Source organism: Mirounga angustirostris, unplaced genomic scaffold (genome assembly GCF_029215605.1).
Source record: "Mirounga angustirostris isolate CCGP_5_RB_7025 unplaced genomic scaffold, mMirAng1.0.hap1 SCAF_10, whole genome shotgun sequence".
NCBI classification, from domain to species: Eukaryota; Metazoa; Chordata; class Mammalia; order Carnivora; family Phocidae; genus Mirounga; species Mirounga angustirostris.
The window spans coordinates 22,392,126-22,413,959 of record NW_026991718.1 but is presented as its reverse complement, the minus strand read 5'-3'; the positions used below and the strand labels follow the sequence as shown (position 1 = coordinate 22,413,959).

Genomic DNA, 21,834 nt, shown 5'->3' with positions numbered 1-21,834 from the left:
AAGTAACAAAACTCCAAATCCAAAAAGCAAGAATGGACAGAACTAAAAGGAGAAATAAACAGATCCAAAACCACAGGTGGAAATTTTAATACCTGCTTTCAAAAACTGATATAATAATAAACACAAAAAAATAACAGTAAGGATATAGAAGTTTTAGATAACAGTAAGAAGTAATTTGACTTAATTCACATGTATATATAATACAATACCTCAAAAATGCAGGACACACATTCTTTTCAAGTTCACATGGGACTATTTACCAAGATAGACCATATATTGGGCCACAATACAAATCTCAATAGATTTCAAAGGCTTAAAATCATACAGATTATGATCTCCAACCAAAACAGAATTATATTAGAAATCCATAAGATATCTAGAAAAATCCCCAAATACTTGAAATTCAAGCAGCACAATTATAAACAATGCACAGTTCAAAAAGAATTCACAAGAGAAATTAGAAAATATTTCTAACAAAGTAACAAAAAAATGTATCAAAATTTGTGGGATGCAGCTAGTGCAAAATTTAGAAATCTGTAGCTTTAAAGGTTTATATTGAAGAAGAAGGGATTAAAATCAATAACATGAGCTTCCATTCTAAGAAGCTTGAAGAAGAACAAATTAAACTAAAAAATAGAAGGAAGGAAATAATAAAGATAAAAGCATAAATTAATAAAATAAATAACTTTCTTTGGAAAGATAAGTAAAACTGATAAACCCCTACCTAGACTGTTTTAAGAAAAGGGGAGAGAAAATAACAGAAACTTTCATTATAAGGAATGAAAGAAGTTATATTGGTATAGCCCACAAATATTAAAAGGAAAATGAGCGAATATTACAATCTTGCATCTAGTCAATTCAACAACTTAGACTGGATAACTTGCTTAAAAAAACACAACTTGCTAAAACTAACACAAGAAAAAATGATGACTATCCCTATATTTCGTAAAGATTTCTTTGAATTTCTTTCCATAAATAAAACTTTATTGAACATTAAAAAAAACAGAGCTGAACCTACATAAACTCTTTCAGAAAACAGAGGTGGAAGGAAAATTTTCCAGTTTATTTTATGAAGCCAGCATAGTGAGTTTATTAAAATCTGACAGGACATCACAAGATATTAATATCACTCATTAAAATGAATGTGAAATATCACTCATTAATATCACTCATTAAAATGAGTGTGAAAATACAAACATCTTAACACAACATTAGCAAATCAAATCTAATAATATAAAAAAGGATAAACATCATGACTGAGAAGGTTGATTTATCCATGGAATGCAAGGTTGGTCCAATATTCAAAAACTAATTAACATAATTCAACCACTGTAATAGAATAAAACAAAACCATAGGTTCAGGCCAATAGATACAGAAAAAGCATTCTACAGAATTCAACACCCCTTCATGATAAAAACTCTTAGCAAAGTGGGAATACAAGAGAACTTCAATGTGAGAGACACATCCATGTAAAACCTACTGCTAACCTCAACCTTAATGTGAACACGTAAGGCCAGATACCTGCTCTTACCACTGTGTACAACATTGTACTGGAGGTCCAAGCCAGTGCAAGTAGGTAAGAAAAAGAAATTTAAAAACACAAAAATAATAAAGATGGAAATAAAAAAGTAAAGCTGTTAACAAATGATATGATTGTTTATGTAAAAAACACTAGGAAAAGTACAAAAAAGCTACTAGAATTTAGTAATCATGAACTTATTAGCAATGTCACAGGACACCAGGTCAATACAGAAAAATTGTCTATATTCCTATATACCAACAACAAGTGGAAAATAAAATCTAAAAAATTATCATTTACAATAAAAGCAAAACCACTTAAAAAATGCAACACCGCTACACTGAAATCTCAAAACACTTCTCAGAGAAATTAAAGGCCTAAATAAAAACGCTGTTCATTGATTCGAAGATCCAATACTGGTAAAATGTCAATTTTCCCTCTTGTTGCTGTATAGATTTAACGCCATCCCAACCAAAGTCTCAGTGGGCTTTTTTTTGGGGGGGGGGGGGGGCGGAATTTGGAGTTGGAATTGGCAAACTAATTCTAAAATTCATATGGAAATGCAAAGGACCCAGAATAGCCAAAACAATCTTCAAAAAGAACAAAGTTGAAGAATTTACATTTCCTGACTTTAAGAAATATCGGTATTAGTAGACCAACAGAAAAATAGACCAATGAAACAGAACAGAGTATCCAGAAACAGACCCACTCATATACAGTCACTTTATTTTGACAAAAGCATGAAGGTAATTCAAGAGGAAAAAACCTTTTTTTCAACACATGTTGCTGGAATACCTGGATTTACGTAAACAACTTCAGTGTCCATCTCATACCATCCACAAAAATTAATTTGAGATGGATCAGAGACCTAAACGTCAAACCAAAATGAAAGCTTGTAAAACAAACAAACATAGAACAATTTCTTCATGACCTTGTGGTAAGCAAATACGTATGAGGCTACAAAAACATTAACATAAAAAGAAAACACTAATAAAATCAATTTCATTAAAAATAAAAATTTTCTGCTCATCAAAAGACACTGTTAAGAAAATGAAAAGGCAAGCCACAGATTGGGAGAAAATACTTGTAATGCATAAATCTGACAAATATATAAATAACTCTTAAAACTCAATGATAAAAAAACCAACAACCTAATTAAAAATAGGCAAAATTTGAACAGACACTTTTTAAAAGAAGATATACCAATAAGCACATGAAAAGATGATCAACATCATTAATCACCAAGAAATTAAGATTAAAAAACACTATGAGATCTCATTTCATCCCCTCTGAAATAGCTAAAATTAAAAGACTGGCAATACCAAGTGTCAGGGAGGATATGGAACAAATGGAACCCTGTATTTGGCCAGTGGGAGTGTAAGCTGGTATAAAGACTTCAGAAAAAATTTGCCGGTTTCTTATAAAGTTAATCATACACATACTCCCCCTTCCCAGTTATTTACTCACAGAATTGAAACTGTATGTCTAAGAACGTTTTTAGCAGCTCATTTCATAAAATCCCCAAACTGGAAACAACCTAAATATATATAAGCAGATGAATGCATTAATAAATTATGGTATATTCCTATAATGGAAATTCCTCAGCAGTAAAAAAGGAATACCATAACAGATAAATCTTTTTTTTTTTCATAACAGATAAATCTAAAATAATTATGCTGACTACAAAAGACACAAAAGCATACAATCTGTATTATTCCATTTATAAGAAGTATCTAGAAAAGGAAAAACTAAGACATGGGGCAGTGTCTGTCCTGGGGATGAGGAGACTAACTGGAAAAGGTAGAAGGTAACTTTGTCAAAACTCCATCAAAAGATGTACTGAAATCTGTCTGCTTTATCGTATGTGAATTACACTGCAATAAATATCTTTAAAAAGATAGGTAGGCAAAGCCCCCGCCTTCAAAGAACTCAAAATTTGATTAAGGAAATGAAACAATATAAAGATACACAAAAAATAATACAAAAGAGATTTCAAAGCAGCACACCTGGTCCTTGGCTTACAATGGTTCCACTTAATTTGTTGACTTTACAATGATGCAAAAGTGACATGCATTCAGTAGAAACTGTACTTTTGAATTCTGAGCTCTTCCCGGGCTACGTGGCAGAATTCTCGAGGTGCTGGGCAGAGGCAGCAAGCTGCAGCGAGCTCCTAGTCCGCCACGCGATCACGAAGGTGAACAACTGATACGCTTACAACCATTCTGTCCTCATACAACCATGCTCTCTTTCACTTCCAGTATTGCTCAGTAACTTACGTGAGCTATTCAACACTGTATTATGGAATAAGCTTTATGTTAGCTGATGTTGCCCAACTGTGGCTCAAGTTAAGTGTCCTGCGCACACTGAAGGTAGTCCCACGTTAAGCTAGGATGTTGGGTAGTTTAGGTGTGATAAATGCATTTCCAGTTTACAAACGATATTTTCAATTTACGATGGGTTTATAGGTACATAACCCTTTTGTAACCTGAGGAAGACCTGAGACTAGGCAGAGGGGAAGAAGCTGCCTGCACGTTAGCATGCATGGAGAAAACCGGAGGGAAGAACGCTGAAGGATTTGAAGGGGCAGAAAGAGGGTGGGAAGAAGGAGTGAGCAAAGGCACTGTGGGACAAAGCAGAAGCCAAACACAAGAGTCTTCCATATGTCCATTCACTGACCCTTCAGATCAAGCCCGTCCAATAGGGAGGAGTACAGTCTTGTTTTACAGGATCAAGTTCAGAAAGGTTAATAGCCCGAGGCCACAGCTTATTCGATTAGAACTTGTGACAGGAGCTGGGCATGGGACTGCATGACCCCAAAGCCTGTGCTCACCCAGTAGAGGGCATTTCACTTGTGAGGACAGAATTTGCTGGACAGCCATGAGCAAGAAACACATGTCCTAGGAAAAGCTCTGGTCAGTGCCAGCAAGTGTCCTTCGTGAGGCCACATGTTTAGAATTTTGCTCTAGAGGAGGGAATAAACAGCTGACTCCACTCAACGGGTTCTACTGATGTTCATAAACCGTGAGTGTTTATGTCATGGGCAGAACTCCCCGAGTGAATTATAGCCTTTTACGCACTGTGCACGTACAATATTTTCACAGGACAAAGAAACAGGGCGTGTAAGGAATGCTGCAGTTGGCCTCTCTCTCTTTCTGTCCTTTCTCTCCAACTCTCTCCACCAATCTCAAGCCTGTCCTGCAGGACAGTTCTCGGATTGTGTTGATCTATTACCTGGCTTTCTGACACAGCCCAGGGAAGTTACTCGGTTCAATTTAAAGAAGAGAGCTTTTAAACTATTTCTTCTTCCTAGTATGAGCGGCTGGCTTTCTCTTTTATTACATTTAAAATGAATCCATCTTCACTACTGTAGAAAGCAGATTTTTTTTAACGTTACTTCAGATGTTTTCTTTAGACTGGTGTTAACATAAAGCAAATGTCTCTTGCAACTCTGAACCAATCTGTTAAGATAAACAGGCTTCACTTACGATATTCCTATACTGAAATCATAGGCTTGTGGTCTGCAACTCCTTAAAGACTCAATTCATACATGCTAAAATGTCTAGTTAAGAAACACACACACACACACACACACACACAGTTTTGCCATGGAAACCACAAGGACATGTCTGGTTCAGACTCCATAGCACATACCACAAATAACAGCCCATCTTCTAAGGGCAGATCTTGTATATACACAGGGAAAGCCCAGAAAATTAAACAACTGCAATACCCCAAATATAAAACTTATTTTTGAATCCCTTTTTTTCAAGTCTGTTTCAATATATCTAAGTCTTAATCATTGTTATTAGGTACATTTGCATATGCCTGTCATTTTCCTTAAACAGAATTTCAGACTCGGACCTCACGGATAAAAAGGGGAAATGCAGGGAGAAAGGGCACACTGAAGTCTCAGATAACACTTCTGGATCCCACATATGAATATGGGAAGGTCTGTGTTTCTACAGAAAGCAGCCCTGTCATTATTGAACAGAGCCCCAATCCTGATTAAGTGAAGGTTTTGTACCTACAGAAAGTATAGGAGATGTCAGGAGGCCCCCTGGGAGGGAAAGAAGTCTCAGGGAGGGGGAGGCAAGAGCAAGAAGTCCTACTAATCGAGAGCATTCTAGGTCTGGCAGGCCAGGTTTTGTTAGTACTTCAAACTGTCAGAAATCTGGTATGATAAAGGCTTTGATCTCTCCCGCTGGGCTATAAATTCCATGAAGACATGGACAACTTCCAATGTGTTTATCACTATCCCCAAGCATGGAGCGCATTGCCTGGACCATGGTAGCTGCTCAATAAACGCTGAATGACTGAATGAAGATGTTTAATAAATATCCTTCATATCTGTGATTCTGTGGATCTCATCATCCTTCAGCTGGGATCACAGGGGTGACCGTATGGCTGTTCAGAGTGATAAAGTAATAACCACCTGCCACTCTAACCATTACATATTTTTGGAAACTATGATTTTGATCCACTGTGGCTTCAATCTGGGAGACCATGGTTCATGAAGACTGATGTTCCAGATACTAAAGTGTTACCCAGGCTCAGATGGTTAAGCGTCTGCCTTCGGCTCGGGTCATCGTCCCAGGGTCTTGGGATCGAACCCCATATCGAGCCCCACACTGGGCTCCTAGCTCAGCGGGGAGCCTGCTTTTCCCTCTCCCTCTGCCTCTCCCCCTGCTCACGCGCACGCTCTCTCTCTGTATCTCTGTGTCTCAAATGAATAAATAAAATCTTTAAAAAAAGGGCGCCTGGGTGGCTCGGTTGGTTAAGCAACTGCCTTCGGCTCAGGTCATGATCCTGGAGTCCCGGGATCGAGTCCCGCATCGGGCTCCCTGCTCAGCGAGGAGCCTGCTTCTCCCTCTGACCCTCCCCCCTCTCACGTACTCTCTCTCATTCTCGCTCTCTCAAATAAATAAATAAATCTTAAAAAAAAAAAAATATTAAAAAAAAAATTAAAAAAATAAAGTGTTACCCATAAAACACAAACATACTTGTACATTTACCTATCCCGCAGGGCTTGTGAACACTTTCTACATACAGGTTCATGGGCAGTACTTAAATCTCTAAGCTCCAAACTCTAGCTAACTTCAACTTCTATCAAATTCCCAGCCTACTTCCACAGGGATTCTAACAGTTCCAAGCTATTTGCATAGCCATTTACTCAGATGAAGAAGACACAGGCCCTAATTTGGGCAATGGTGGTAGAGATTCAATGAGGTATGTAATGTTTGTTCCTTCAGAGACATTATAGTTCCACATGAAAAACTTGGTACTGGACCCATGTACTGACCACTAAGCAGAAATTCTATTTGTCTACTGTCAGCTGAAATTTTCCATTTTTTTAAAAAAAATATGAAAATAGCTTCCAACATTTTCATCATCAACACCATTTATCCACAACTCTAATTCCTCTAGTACTTTTTCTCTAATCTAAATAGACCAGTAGATTGCAGATAAATCCTGTAACCCATTTAAAAAAACAAACAAACAATCTACCTGATGAGTCTAGATAAGGGGTTGGCAAGCTTTTTCTGTAAAGGGTTAAACAGCAAATATTTTTGGCTCTGTAGGTCATGTGTGATCTGTTGCAATTTCTCACTCTGCCATGGTAGCATGGAAGCAGCCATACAAAATAAGTAAAGAAATGGGCATGGCTGTGTTTCAGTAAAACTTTATTTACAAAAACAGGCACAGGACAGGATTTAGCCTGCAGGCAGTAGCTTGCCAACCCCCGGACTAGAGAAAGGAAATGCTCCTACTTGTAGGAAACGCAGTGGATTCACTTACTTTGCTCTTTTGGCCATCTCATTTCCATCCCATCTGGGGCTGTATGGATAATTTTTTTGGGCCTGGGAATAAAGCTGTCCACTGTTGGTAAAATGATAGACGGACTGGAATGTGAGAGTTGGCTGGTCCCGAGGGAAAAACAGGGGCAGGTCGACTGCAAAGACAAAAGAAAAGAAGCAAGTTAGGGCTTAAATGTATGGGTTAAACCTGAATGTTGGGTACAGACTCTATCTGAACCATAAAAACTGCTTGAGGCTTAGGTAAAAGGTATGGAGAGAGGGAACGAGAGATACCAAGGTACCTTCCCTGCCTTCAAGGAGTTTACAATCTAGGTACATAAATGAAAATCACACATAAATAAATATAACCAATATGAGGCATGATGCGTGGGTGCTGACAGATGCTATGAAGTGTTCACAGAAGCTGGGCACTCCCAGCCATGTGAACGCCTCCGTGGCACTTACTTTGTCCAGGATTCCATAGAGAAGTTAGTTGATTATCTGTTTTCAGTCTCTTTTAAATCATAAACTCTTCAAAGGTTGGGCAGTACCTTCCTCATCCAGCATTTGATGGAGGGGGTGGGATGGAGGCTGTCCTTAAAGAATGGATTTGGAATGGGGAGCAAGAGAGCAGGTGATAATCTTTTTACTTTATAGGATACAGCCACTGGACCACCAGCAAAAATAAAGTTATCACTTTACTTCCAATCAAGCAGTGAATTCTGATACTCAGCACTTTGAGGCTTCTCCAGATGTGTTACCACATATAGTTCCTAAACCAGTGGGGGCTCCTTAATGGAACGCAACAGGGACTCATCTGAACACTGCATTATATCTACTTCGAGGGTGCAGCCTGATTCCAGTGTTGGCTGCTAACAAGTATTATGTGCTTGTATCTGTTCATTTTGGGGTCCTTTCACTCAATTCTTAAAAATAAAATGACTCCTTTTTAGTTTGAGGCAAACCGACCCTATAAACACAGACTGTTTCAATAGCACATTCTTCAAGGCATATATTGTATATTTGTGTGGATGTTATCACTTCCAGGGCAAAGAACAGGCACATTAACTTGGGAAAATATAAGGAGAAAAAAATGTGTATGGAATTTCCTAGCTTCACAGAGTACTTTTACATATTTTGATCTAATTTGAGACTTATAATTCCATGAAGCAGACATTATTTTTACCATGTGCATTTAACAGACGAACAAACTTGAGACTCCAAGAGGTTAATTAACTTGCCCGTGCCTTAGCTAGCTGGAGACAGGGTTCAAATCTAGACCCATGGTGTAAATCCTGAGCTCCTTCTATTGGGCCCCATTGCCTCCTGCTCACAACACATTCACCATGTTATCATTACAGTTTAGGAAGCTAAAATCTCTACTGTGAAGAATGTACAAGATTCATCTTTTTGGCTACATGAGGCAAATTTATGAAAATACACACTAGCTAGCTGTGTATTTGTCACCATGCCAGTGTAGGGTGACATTTGACTTGGGCTAGGCCCTCTAAGCATCCAAAATGATTTCATGAAGGAAAAGTCAGATTCGCAGCAAACTTCAAAAAAAACCAAGAAAACAAGAAACAGAAAAACTGTCCAGTGGCAGGCCCTCTTAGGCCACTGGGTCTATCTGACTCTGACTCAGTGCTGCAGGGGGTTTCTGCATATGAATCACAACCCCCCAAAAGCGGGAAGACCGTGAATATCCACTCATTAAGTCACATTTTCCACGTGCCTCAATGCAGTTTCAGCACATGCCTATTTGTGCCAAAGCAGAGATTTAGTAACATGGAGGAACAATACGAAGTATGAAAACCAGACTGACTCAAATTAGAAATAATCCAATTCAGAAAACCCTTTTGAGTCCCTTTACATTACAAAGCATGATTTGTAACATCTTCAGTCATTTTGAATAAATATTGCTTTCTAAAATTAAGTTTATATCTTTTCTGATTACTCACTGCATCTCCTCTAATTTTAGAAAAAATGCCCATTCACATACAGTTTAATTTCACTTCAATTGTTTATATTACATGTTAAATATCCAAATATAAAACAAGATTCACATTAACCCCCAGAGCGGTCATCAACAGCACAGCACTGGTGAAAGGTATTTAACCTGTAAGCTTCCCTTCAAAAATGCAGTCATTTTGAATAATAGAATTCAGTGGCAATAATTTGCCAATTTAAAGTAAGCACAGTCACATTCAGGATCAAAGTAATACAGAGAATACCACAGTCTTCATGACTGTCAAGCTACCAGCTTTTTCTGGGCTTTGGAATACATTATATTTTTTGTTCCTGTTATTTTGTTTTGTAGAAAATGAGTTGCTGGTATTTTGACATGCTGAAAAATGATTTTCCCACCTAGTTCTGAACCATCCACTTTGACCCCCTAAATGCCCAATTAAGATCAGAAACAATTCAAAATGTGAACGTAAATTTATTTACCCAGGCAAGTGAACTGTTCTGATTAAAAGAAAAAAAACTGCCAGTCAGCTACATGCTGAGATGTACTGTGATCCCAGAAAAACATTGATTGCATGATTATTTCTCCATGGAGCTTTTTCTAAAAAAGTATAGTTGAAGCCAATATTAAAATTTGAACGCAGTAGCTGGATGATCAGCAAAGCAGGAATGGTCAGAGTACTTGAGAAATAAAGTCGGTAATCTACATATGAGAAAATAAAATTCAAAAAATATAAATACCTTATTCAACTTAACTAAACGATATCCTATCTGTATCAGTCAGCAGTCAATAAAAGGATATTCTTTAAAAAATGTTCTGCATAAAAGAGTTAATAACTAAAATGTTTATGAGAAATACTTTGCATTTTTCTTATAAGAATGATTTGAATGGTACAAATTAGTCAGAATTAAAAAAAAACAAAACACAAAGCTTGTTTTCCTTCTCCCCAAATGTTTCTGCCACTTAATGTTTGCCTATAAAGCTAACTCGTGATTTTTTTTTAAGGTTTTATTTTTAAGTAATCTCCACACCCAACGTGGGGCTCAAACCCAACCCTGAGATCAAGAGCCGCATGCTCTGCTGACCGAACCAGCCTGGTGCCCCTCACTCATGAGCTTCTGACACAAAATAAAGTAAGACTGCAGGCCTTCAAACAGCTAACTTGCTCTGAAGGTACTCCCGGGGTTCCAAGCCATTTGGGCTCACAGCTTCAGCTAGATCAAAACAGAACATTTTAACCATTGGATTCCTTCGAACACAACCCACCTACCAGCTCCAGTTTGATTCCCAGAGGAGAATCATTCCATTTGGTTCAGTTACTCATCATCAGTACTATTTTGACAACTGCTTCCTATTTCCTTCTTCCTGTATACAGAGACTGATTTTGGTCAGCTCTCCTTCCACGGAAGGGATGGTCCTCACTTGTTCAGTATAATTTCAATAACCACTGCCAAAGTATTACTTTCTTCAAGAACTTGTTGAAACAAGTCCCTGCCAAAACACTTGCGATTCTGTACGACCTGGGCATTTCACAGCATTCCCTCACAGGGCCCTGCTGCCCTGGCAGAGGGCAGGGATCATGAAACTCTGCACCAGCTTGCCCTGTGCTGGACAGTCGCTGCAGGGAGGAGTCCCACGGGTCACAGTCCCAGAGCTCTCGTGCTTGTTCTCCAGGCAACTGGCAGCCATGCGGCTTTGAGAAGGAGCCGAATATGGACCAATAAACTTCGCTGCCTCTCTCTACACCACGCTGGGATTCGGATGGACAGATGCAGTTTTGCTTTCTCTAGTAAACAAGTTTAACTGTCCCCAAATGCTCATCCTTTCACCGTAAGACGACTTCATTAGAGTTGTATCTAAATTCATAAGACTCTCTAGAAATTTGTCACTTCTCCAAAGACCTCACGATGGAAAAATGGCCCCCAATAGCCAAAAGCAATACCACATCACATAGGTGACACACAGGACAGCTGTCAGATACTCCCTCAGAACATTTCGGGCAAAGTTCTCACAAGTTTGATCATAGGATCTTTCCAGAAAAAAAAAAAATCTAATTATGGCAAGATTAGGACAAGGTACATGAACAGTAAGTAATGATAACTAGCAGTCTGGCACAGAGAAAGGAGAGAGAATAATAAATAAAAGCAGATTTAGGAAATCAAAAATAATCCCAGTCTGGGGCCATTCAGCAGAGAACGAAAAGCCCAACCATCCCTCAAGCTATTACCATACTGTAAGTAATGTTCACTCCCAATCTCAGTAACCTGGCAGACACTCTTGGTTCCCTACCAAGAGCCATCCATTCTCCATTCTTTTTTTTTTTTTTTTTTTTTAACAGAAGGAAGGGAGGAGGGAGGGACAGAGGGAGGAAGAGAGGGAAAATCTTAAGCAGGCTCCACACCCAGTGCAGAGCTCAATGCAGCGCTTGATCTCATGACCCTGAGATCATGACCTGAGCCAAAATCCAGAGTCGGACACTTAACCAACTGAGCCACGCAGGTGCCTTCCCATCCTTCTTTTTTATGGGTAGAGCCTTCCTCCCACTTCAGAGTCCTAAAGTGCTGGGTATTCACTCTCTTCAGCCTTCCATGAGACCAAGGCATGGAAATGTGACTCAGTCCTGCCAATGAGACCCAAGGGGAAGTTGGCTAGGGGTCTTCTGAGAAATATTTTCCTCTCTGAGTAAAAACATGTATAAGGAGAAGCCCCCATTTCATTCTTGCCTAGATCTTGTCATGTGAGATCTTGAGGCTTGGAGCTGTGTATCCACCTTGTGACCAGGAAAGTCAGCCTGACATCACTGAGCTATTGAATTCATCAGCCCTGGAATGCCCAGTTCTGGATTCCTTGTTATGTGAGACCACTGCAAGTCCTAACTACCTAAACCTCTTTTAATCAGGTCTTCTCAGACTTGCAGTCAAAGAAAGGCATCTAAAGAAATGTTATTTCTTGCAGCTTCTGTTCAAGAAGGCAGGATAATTGAATAACCAATTTCAGAAGTATTTCCACCAAGCATGGTTGAAAACATTCAAGGCACATAAATAGGAAAGTCTGAGTTGTCAGGAAAATGCAGTTCTGTGGGACAGTTCAATACTTGAAAATGCCAAACAAATGAGGGGTTAACCATAATTGCTTCCCTGGGAGTCACATCATCGGATATTTTCATCCTTATTCACAAGTCAGCCGTTATTTCATTTCTCCAAACCTTCCAAACGCTATATTGCTGTGTTCTTGGGTCAGTAGGGAAGACATTCATGCCTTCACTTTGTGGTGGTTACAGTGGTGTTTCCATTTTCAGTCCTCTGTAGACTCTCCAGTTCCTCGAAGCCTCATTAGTAGACAGTTTTAACCCCACGTTGACTTGTTGTAAACGCCCCTCTAACGATGACTCCATCTGAGGTCAACTCTCCCTAAAAGCAGTTTGCTCACATCTCATTCCCAGGCTTCCCCTGCAGTGAGCACCAAACCACCCATGAAGTCTGCCATTTATTAACTGACCACCCCTTACCAACACCCTTTTACTAACTGCACACTAAACCTTTGAGACACACGGACTCTAACCACTAGAAAGTGAAACACCGCATATCCAGAGCACTTGCCTACAGGAAATATAAAAGGAAAGTTTTCCAATTCAGAAGTAATCCTACCCAAGGCATTGAAAATTGAATGGTGGCTCCTTTTACCATCCCTGCCTTACATTTAAGTGACAGGGGAGACGAAATATTAACCAGATTTTGTTGAGCCGGCTTCAAATTTTCATTATCTTTTGTGAGATGTGATCACAAAGACAGGTTGTCTGTGGGGCTGTAATATTACCAAACTAAAGCCTGAGCCTTAAATTCTGCTGTAAATTCTAAACATCCTAATATGGGAGGAGACAGCGTGGTATGGTGGAAAAAAGCACAGCCTTTGGAGTCAGATAAAAATGAGTTTAATTCCTAGCCCCACCATTTATTAGTGGTGAGGCCACAGGCAAAATATTTCATCTCTCTGAATCCTGATGTTCTCATCTGCAAAACGAGGATAATTCTTTTCTCAGCACTGCTGGCAAGACTGGACAAAAGCAGAGCAGGTCATAAATAAATATGCATTCCCTTCCCCTTCTCCCCCTTTCTTCTTAGTTGGTTTGTTTGGTTTTCAGTCTGGCTTTATCCACTGTTCCATGTATGTGAAATTTCTAACCATAGCATAAATGCTCACAGCACGTAAGTTTTAGCTATTTTGATGGCACTTTCTAAACTTTGGACAGACCTTCACATCTCAGCATATACAGTATACAGGAAATAGCTTAGCCTTTTCTTGATGACAGAAAACACATGAAAAAAATCATTATACATGATGGCCTCGAGTGTTAAGGAAGACTTAGCTTGCTCTTTCCCAATGCCTCCTACGTAAGGGCCAGACCTCTTAAACTGTGCACAGGCAAGAGGTGATGTGCAATCAGAGTGGCACACTGAGGTCCCCAGGGCTTACCAGGGAGTGACATGTTGTCTGCCCCTGATGACAAGCTTTCTCTAATTTATTTGTTTCCTTTTCCCAGCCAGTGCCTTTTTGCTTTACCACTTCCCATCAAGGCCAACTCTCAATGTCATTTCTCTTTCTTCCCTCTCCTCTTTTCTCTGTCTACTTCATTCCACATGTGTCTCAGCTTCTGAAGAGTCGGGTGCCGCTGACAGTCCTTCCCAGGACCAGAACTCCGTGCAGAGCCGGCGCTGCATGGATGGGAGGTGAGGTGGTGTGAGCTCCAGGGTGCCTTCCTCCAGCCCTGCTCAGTGAGCGTCTCCTCCTCCTCCTCCTCTCGTTTCTGTTTGTTTCCTTCCAGGTTTACGGTTGTCCCAGATAGCTGGAGTCACGGGAAATCTGGTCTCTGCTTATATTTTGTTTAGCATTTGCTTTTGAGGTACTTTATAGGTACAAATGAATCATCCCAACACCCAATGAGACATTCACATAAAACTGGAAGAAGAACCTCAAGATAAAAGGGATGCCATAGTGCCGGCCAGTGAAGAGTGAGGCTCTCTCACCCTGCCCACAGAGACGAGCCCAGACTGAACAGAGTAGGCTTCTCCTCCCACGAGATCAGAGGTTCTCAGCTGGAAATAAGCATCAGTGTCACCATGGGATCAACAGTGCAGCTGTGTGGGCCCTACCTCAGACCTCTGATTTTTGAAAATGCACCTTAAGTGATTCTGATATGTCTCCCCAGGTCGGAATCACTCAGACTGTGAGCTCCTAAGTGTGAGGGTCAGCGATGAGTTATTTTAGTATTTCTAGTCTTTGAAAGAGTACATGGCACAGGAGAGACTCTTAATAAATGCTTGTTCAACTGAAGGAAAGGAGCATGTAAGGGAACTGCAAATTAAAACGTCAAGGCCATCCCATTTCATACCCATTAGATTGACAACAATTTTAAAACCCAGCAACGCTCAAGTGTTGTCAAGGTAGTGGGAATTCTCATTCACTGATGAGCGTGCAAATTTCTATAACCTCTTGTACAAGAGAAGTGAAGATGTACATACTTCATAACTCAGCTATTCCACTCCTAAAATACTATCACATGTACATAAGAAGACACATAGGAGAAAGTTTGCTATAGCACTGTTTGTGATAACAGAAACTGGAAATATCTCAAGCGTCCAACTACATGAGACTGGATAAATACACTGTGGTATATTCTTCAGTGGAATATCTTACAGTATATATATTCAATTCAGAAAAGCATTTCCTCAGGCGTGGCTCCTTGTTCAATCTCTCAATCGGCTCTCGCTTCTGTGACATAGTCCGGGTCCCACCTTCTTCCAGGAAGCCTTCCTTGCCTGCTCTGTTGCTCGGTGATTTCTCCATCTTCCACAGCCACATAGTCCAGTCATGGCTGGACTGCTAACAATTCAGTGTACTTGATATTTTATATCCTCCGCATGTGTCACACTGGGCTGGACACAGAGTAGTTGGCTGATATATAACCAGTGACTGGCATTGATCATAAAAGTGAGGAAACGTTGATTGCACTAGACATGTAAAAAAGGAAACATGTTTTTATGAGATGCAGAAAGAAATCAAGCGACAGAGAACACCATAAATAGCATTTAATACCGTTTTAACTTCTATCTTTAAAAGAACGTAGTCACAAAAAAAAAAAAAAAAAAAAAGAACTTAGTCACAATAAATAAACTCCTGGCCTGGGAGGATTAAAAAAGAAATCTGGCTAAATTAGGGAAGAATCTAATGAAAAGAATCCTTAAATAAGTTAAAATATATTCAAATGCAAAGGCGTTGGCACTTAAAAACTAGGCAAAGTCTTTAAAGCGCCGTAAGCTTTCAATTAAAAAAATTCATAGACAATGTACCAAATGTAGATGATTAGAAGGAAAGGACACATTTAAGATAGTTAAAGTAGAGAGACTGACACTGGTCAGTTTAAATTCCAGTCTTGAAAAACTGGAACATCCTGCCAGGTACAAATTTACAAAAATTGTGACTACTCCAGAGTAAAGGATGACTAACATAGCCTTTGAAGAAAAAAAAAGTCTGAAACTAATCTTGTTTTATTAAAGGATCTAGTTATGAGCTTTATATTCTAGAGAAAACAGCAACAAGTATCCAATGTGATAAGCATTCCTGGAGCACTGACTATGAGCTGGCTCTAGAGAGGCCATGTGACCAAAGCTGGGTCCTCCTCTGGACTGTGCCAGCATGCACTTGACTCTCACTGTCCTCGGGAAGGGAGACAGTGGTGAGGCTTATAGTTGAGGTAGTAATCACCATGGGGTAAGGGGTGGGAAGAGAATCTGTCTAAAACCTTCCAGAAGCCTCGGGGTGCCTGAGTGGCTCAGTCAGTTAAGCGTCCAACTCTGGATTTCAGCTCGGGTTGTGAGATAGAGCCCCACGTCGGGCTCTGGACTGGGGGTGGAGCCGGATTAAGATTCTCTCTCCCCCTCTCCCTCTTTCTAAAATATTAAAAACAAACAAACAAAACAGCTTCCAGAAGCCTTATTAGATGGGCAGAGCCTTGAAAGACAAGTGGGATTTTGACAGGCAGGTGCAACATGAGGATTCTGACTGGGAGGGGAGGGAGAAAGTGAGGGGATTCCAGACAGAGGGAATGGTATTGGGCAGCCAGAACAGAGAAGAGTATGTCAAACTGTGCAGAGTTGTGAACACAAAGCAAAGGAATATGGACACTTTTCTATGAGCAGTGTTAGCCTGGAACATTCCTAGAGGAAATATCCCATCCCACTCACTCCAGAGGGTCAGAAGTTTTCTTATAATTTAAATACATAATATAAATCCTCCAGAATGGAGAGTAGAATGCACAAATCAAGAATCACTTTTATTTATTATTTATTTATTATTTATTTATTATTAGAGAGCAGTTGTGCACTCCTCAGTATGGGGATTGATTCCTCCTTATAAAACATCTCTTAAGACTTACTGTGTGTCCCTTATAGTCAGGGGAGGCTCTGAAGGAAAAGCCTGATGATAATGGGCTGTTGGCCATTTATGGGAGTCCTCCATTTTCTCTCAAACAATTCTCACTTCCTATGTGGACAATCCATACAGTAGGGACTGAGATTTGGGACTGGATTTAAGATTGGGATGGGACATAGTTTAAGTCAACTATCTGGCAATGCTTAGAAACAATGCCCCTCAAGAGTGACTCTGTGTTTCCTCATAAGATGGGGTTAGAATCCCAGGTCACCATGTCATTCTGCTCTACAGAAACCTCCACTAGCTTATTTTTTATTTGTACATTGCACTTTCCAAGCATTCTCCATTCCGGATTTATAGTGTGCTGAGATGTTAAAATTATAGGAAAATGTCTGACTCACTAGATTAGGTGGTACGGGGTATCTTCCCTAGAAAGTTCTGAAGAGAAGCCACTGCATTCTTTGGTGGCTTTAGGTTCAGTTCCATCTGGTGAGATGGACAGGAAATAGCTTATCTAGGTGAACTTGAATGTTCAGGTGAAGAAGGCATGTGCTCTGTATGGGGCGAATTAGGCTTCACTTAGTAGGTGTACAACTTTGGCATATTAACTGGTCCCTCTGAGCCTCTCTCCTCATCCATCAAATGAGCAAATCTCTAACCTCTGGGTTGGAAATAAAGAGTGTGTACAGTATCCAGAGCCTAAAAGGAATCAAGAACAGGACGGTATACTGGAAAGAATATGATTTTTGGAATTTGACAGATCTGGGCTTGATTCCTACTCTCCCAGTTACCACATGGGTGACCTCAGGCAATTTACTAAACTCCCTGAGTCTAGGTTTTCTTATCTTTAAGATGGGATAATACCTACCTTGCAAGGCTGTTGAGTGCTTTACATGATATAATGAATATATATAGAATACTTGGCACATAGCAGATATCCATAAATGAGACCTATGATTACTCACTTTCTCTTAGAAGCAATTAAAACAAACAAACAAACCTGAGTCTATATAATTTCTTTTTCCAACCTGACTTCCAGCCAAGAAAAATACCCATAGATTAAAAGTAGCCAAATTCTTTCAATTAAGCTTCCAATTTAGTTCTGCCCATATTTCTATTTGAGGCAAATTCAGGAGTCCTCTGGAACTCTTCACTCTGAATTCTACAATCTTCTTCCTTCAAACAAAAAAAATCTGGAGGATCTAAGGTCAAATGGGGTTTTGTAGCAAAAGCTGACCACGGACCAGAGAACAGCTGAAGACAGAGGAAGCCTGGTGAAAACGTGGCCAGACCGTTTCCTTTTGTGCTTAGATACTGCACTTCTCCCTCCATTCGCATAGGTGGTTCCTGTAAGTTAAAGGCTTTTTCTTTCTTTTTTTTTTTTTTAAAGATTTTATTTATTTGACTAAGAGAGAGAGAGAGAGAGGGGGAACACAAGCAAGGGGACTGGGAGAGGAACACGCAGACTCCCCGGTGAGCAGGGAGCCCGATGCGGGGCTCGATCCCAGGACCCTGGGATCATGACCCGAGCCGAAGGCAGACGCTGAACGACTGAGCCACCCAGGCGCCCAAGGCTTTTTCTTTTTTTGCTAAACATTTATTTGTAAGCGGTTTTGCTCTTTGAAAAAAAAAAAAAGACCAGAAATACAATCAGTCTTCATATATTTAAAGATTACTATTTGGTCTATGAATTTCCATGTTTTTGTTTAGTGGTTACCGTTCTGGGGCCTTGGTCATTATTTCTTCTGTGAGAATGGGTGGGGGATGCAGTAGGGGAAGGGGAATGGATTCATGTTCTTCCTTGACAGCAATTCTCATCAGAAATGTCGTTTGAGAGGAAGGTATAATTGCTGTCGGAAACGATGTTTTTCAATGGCCCTACTCTCCTATCTCACGAACCCAAATGAAAGAGAAAAACTGTGTAAGCCGAGGTGATCCTGTGGAGGCAAGCCCTTGAGCTGACTGAGCAGCTTGGCCTGTACATTCAAATGTGAAGGAGTAAGAGCATTTTCAGGCAAAGGCCGGATCCAAAGGCTGGATCCGAGTGACCTGAGAAAAGCAAATTCACATTCAATAATTGAGACTTTATTCTTGGAAGCTCCAAAGCTTTTCTCCTTTTTACTGATTTTGATTGACATCCTTCTAGGGTAGACTTCACATTTACTTCTCTCAGATCTCTTTCTAAATGACTCAAAGTGAAAATTATAAATACCGACTCTCAGAGTGGGCCGCATGGTCACGACATCAGGCACAAGCAAGCCAGCCCTTACACGAATTGTCTGACGCCTACTGTCTGTAGCCTCTTGGTTCCCTCCACCCTCCCTCGCAGCTGGGGCTATCTGGTCTGCACACCTCTACGCTACGGGCCGTCTATGGGCACTTACGCTGCTGGGGGCTTGGGAACTAGCCCGCCAGGTTCTTTGAAAGGGTAAGAGCCAGGCCTGGAGGGCTCCCTGCAAGTAAAATACACAGACTTTGTGACCCCTCTTTAGCCACCTCCCTGCCTCTCGGCTGTGTTTTGACAGGTGTGCTCACAGGGTAGAGCTGAGCTGCAGAGAGGTGAGATATTTACTTTAAAATCTCCATGTCTTGTCAAACAGAAGACACACTCGTTAAACAGCGGTACAGAAAAGGGCCGTGGAAATCATCTGTGTGTTTGGTAACTGAGTAGCCTGCAGTGCGGAGGGGTGAGCCGCCTCAGCGGCTGCGCTGACAACTCCGGGACTCCTGACCCCACATCCAGCAAGCTACCCTGGCCATGTCACTTGTAACCTGGTGCATCTCCTGGCAGGAGCCGAGTGGCTGCAGCTATCCCAGCTGCTTTTATAGTAAGACTTTGGGGTCTTCGTTACCCCAATTCTGAAACATCTCTTGCCACAGACAACAGTTAGGCGTAGGGGGTTTTTTGTTTTTGTGGTAGTTTTTGGTTTTGTGTCTCATTCTAATAAATATATGTTGGTTTTTTTTTTTAAAGATTTTATTTATTTATTTGACAGAGAGAGAGAGATAGCGAGAGCAGGAACACAAGCAGGGGGAGTGGGAGAGGGAGAAGCAGGCTTCCTGCTGAGCCGGGAGCCCGATGTGGGACTCGATCCCAGGACCCTGGGATCATGACCTGAGCCGAAGGCAAGTTGCTTAACCAACTGAGCCACCCAGGCGCCCTAAATATATGTATTTTTAATGCTAAGAAACAGGAAAGAAATCAACATTTATCAGATACCTACAACATGCTGGGTACTTTCTGCCACGAGATCCTCTCTTGCCCCTTGTCACTAGGGAGCAGGCCTGTCCCTGGGGTAAGCCCGAGAACTTACTTGTAGCCATGAAGAAGACGGGCTACTCCCGGCCCATCTGGGTCTGGAGTCCAGGTTCTTCCCACTGCAAGTGCTACCAATTATATTTACTGCTTGTTTCTGACATTCTGGAAGGAGTTTCTCCTCAGGGGCATTTCGGCTCATCTGCCATCTCAGCCAGGGGTTGCTGTGGGCAAGCAAGTTCTCTGGCGGTTGACAAAGAAAGCATACGAGAGAGGGAGAAGAGGGGTCGGCGTGTATAGTCACAATAGATCTGGAGGAGGAGGAGGCGTTTGTCTTTCAGACTTTGTAAGTTATGCTCAAGGGTACAATGATCTCCGACTTTTAAGACTTCTTATTTTTGATGTTTCAATTCTCTTGTTTTCTTCCCTTTGACTGGGAAGGCATTTTATGTTCGTATATATGGGGTTTTAATGGCATTTGACACTGTTACTCATTTCTGTTCTTCTCCCATGGTTTCCATAACACGAGATTGATCTGCTACTTCCTTTCCTTTTAAAATATTTGCGGTCTTTTCTCCATCTGCTTAACAGCCCCTCATCCCCAAAGCTCAGCTGAGGGACTTGTTAACCCTGAAGGCTTGGCCCTCAGCTTTCCTCCTTTAGAAAGTCCCAGAAAGTCCCATCTATCGATACTGACTTTATCCAGGAGACCTTGGTTAGTCCATATGGGCTAGAACAGGGGGTACAATTAAGGTAATGAAGCTGGCGTCCCGAGTGCAGGACAGGTAGAAAAGCAATTCCTGGACGCAGAGGAAGCATACTGAGTTACTTCAGGTGTGGACGCTTAGTACCTGAGGACTTCAAAAATCTCTATATCCTTCCCTGACTGCTCGCTCGCCTGCACTTTGGGCTGATAATGCCAGACGCCTGCTGAATGCCATGACTTAAGTTTTATGGCTTAAATATGTTTTCACATACACTATCTCATGTGTACGTTTCAAGATAGGCATATTACCCCATTTACAGGTCAGAACACAGACACTCAGAAACAGAAAGCAGTCTGTTTAGAATTACAGTTAAAGAACAGCACTGGACCTCAAATCCAGGTCTTCAGATTCTGAACCCAGTGGTTCTGGTGCCATTAGAATGTTCTGCTATCGACTGGGGAAGAATCACACTGCATGTCTGAAATAAAAGCCACCACTTGCTCCCCATTCACTCACATCCAGGTTCTGCCAATATTCTGTCACCTGACACCCTTCCTTCTTGTTTCCATCTCTGGACAGGCTCACTGTTAACAGCACATCCTACAGGCACTGTCCTATTAGGAGGGGACTGGCGGGGGCTGGGAGCCATGTCTATTCCCACCGTGGAGAAACAGAAGTGGGGATGTATATTTTAAACAACAGCAACCCTACTTTACACAGCTGAATACACTTTGTAGTAAGCCTCCCACGTCCACCATTTTAGGTCTGCTGCAAATACTAAGTGTTCACACCTGAAGTAACTCAGTATGCTTCCTCTGCGTCCGGGAATTGCTTTTCTACCTGTCCTGCACTCGGGACGCCAGCTTCATTACCTTAATTGTACCCCCCTGTTCTAGCCCATATGGACTAACCAAGGTCTCCTGGATACAAACATAATTTTTGAATGCTAGTGGGGACAGCTCAGATGAGGCCTATCTAGCTTTTCCTTCTAAAGAAGGTGGGGTACAGCCATCAGGCTCTGGTTACAAGACGAAGACTCGAACACAAAAGTTGGAAGTTCATATACACAGAACACTTAAGGACAGAAGAAAAGAATCAGATAGGAATAAAAAAGAGAGGGAAGTTCCAAAGGGCTTTAATATAAAGTACCTTAAACTGG

General features: G+C 40.9%; 1 protein-coding gene across 8 annotated transcripts in view; it reads right to left on the bottom strand.

The window, feature by feature from the left end:
- BABAM2 (BRISC and BRCA1 A complex member 2) overlaps positions 1 to 21,834 on the bottom strand; it is a 400,157-nt gene that overhangs the window by 27,518 nt on the left and 350,805 nt on the right. For 4 of the 8 annotated variants that reach the window (XM_064572014.1, XM_064572016.1, XM_064572013.1 and 1 more), the window contains 2 exons: positions 20,027 to 20,211; positions 7,317 to 7,470 (listed from right to left, as the gene is read on the bottom strand). In XM_064572014.1, coding sequence (XP_064428084.1) covers positions 7,317 to 7,470; positions 20,027 to 20,211 — 339 coding nt within the window. Of the gene's footprint in view, positions 1 to 7,316; positions 7,471 to 14,978; positions 15,293 to 20,026; positions 20,212 to 21,834 lie in introns of those variants that run through there. The other 4 variants (XM_045884328.3, XM_064572018.1, XR_010405476.1 and 1 more) reach the window with 3 other exon arrangements.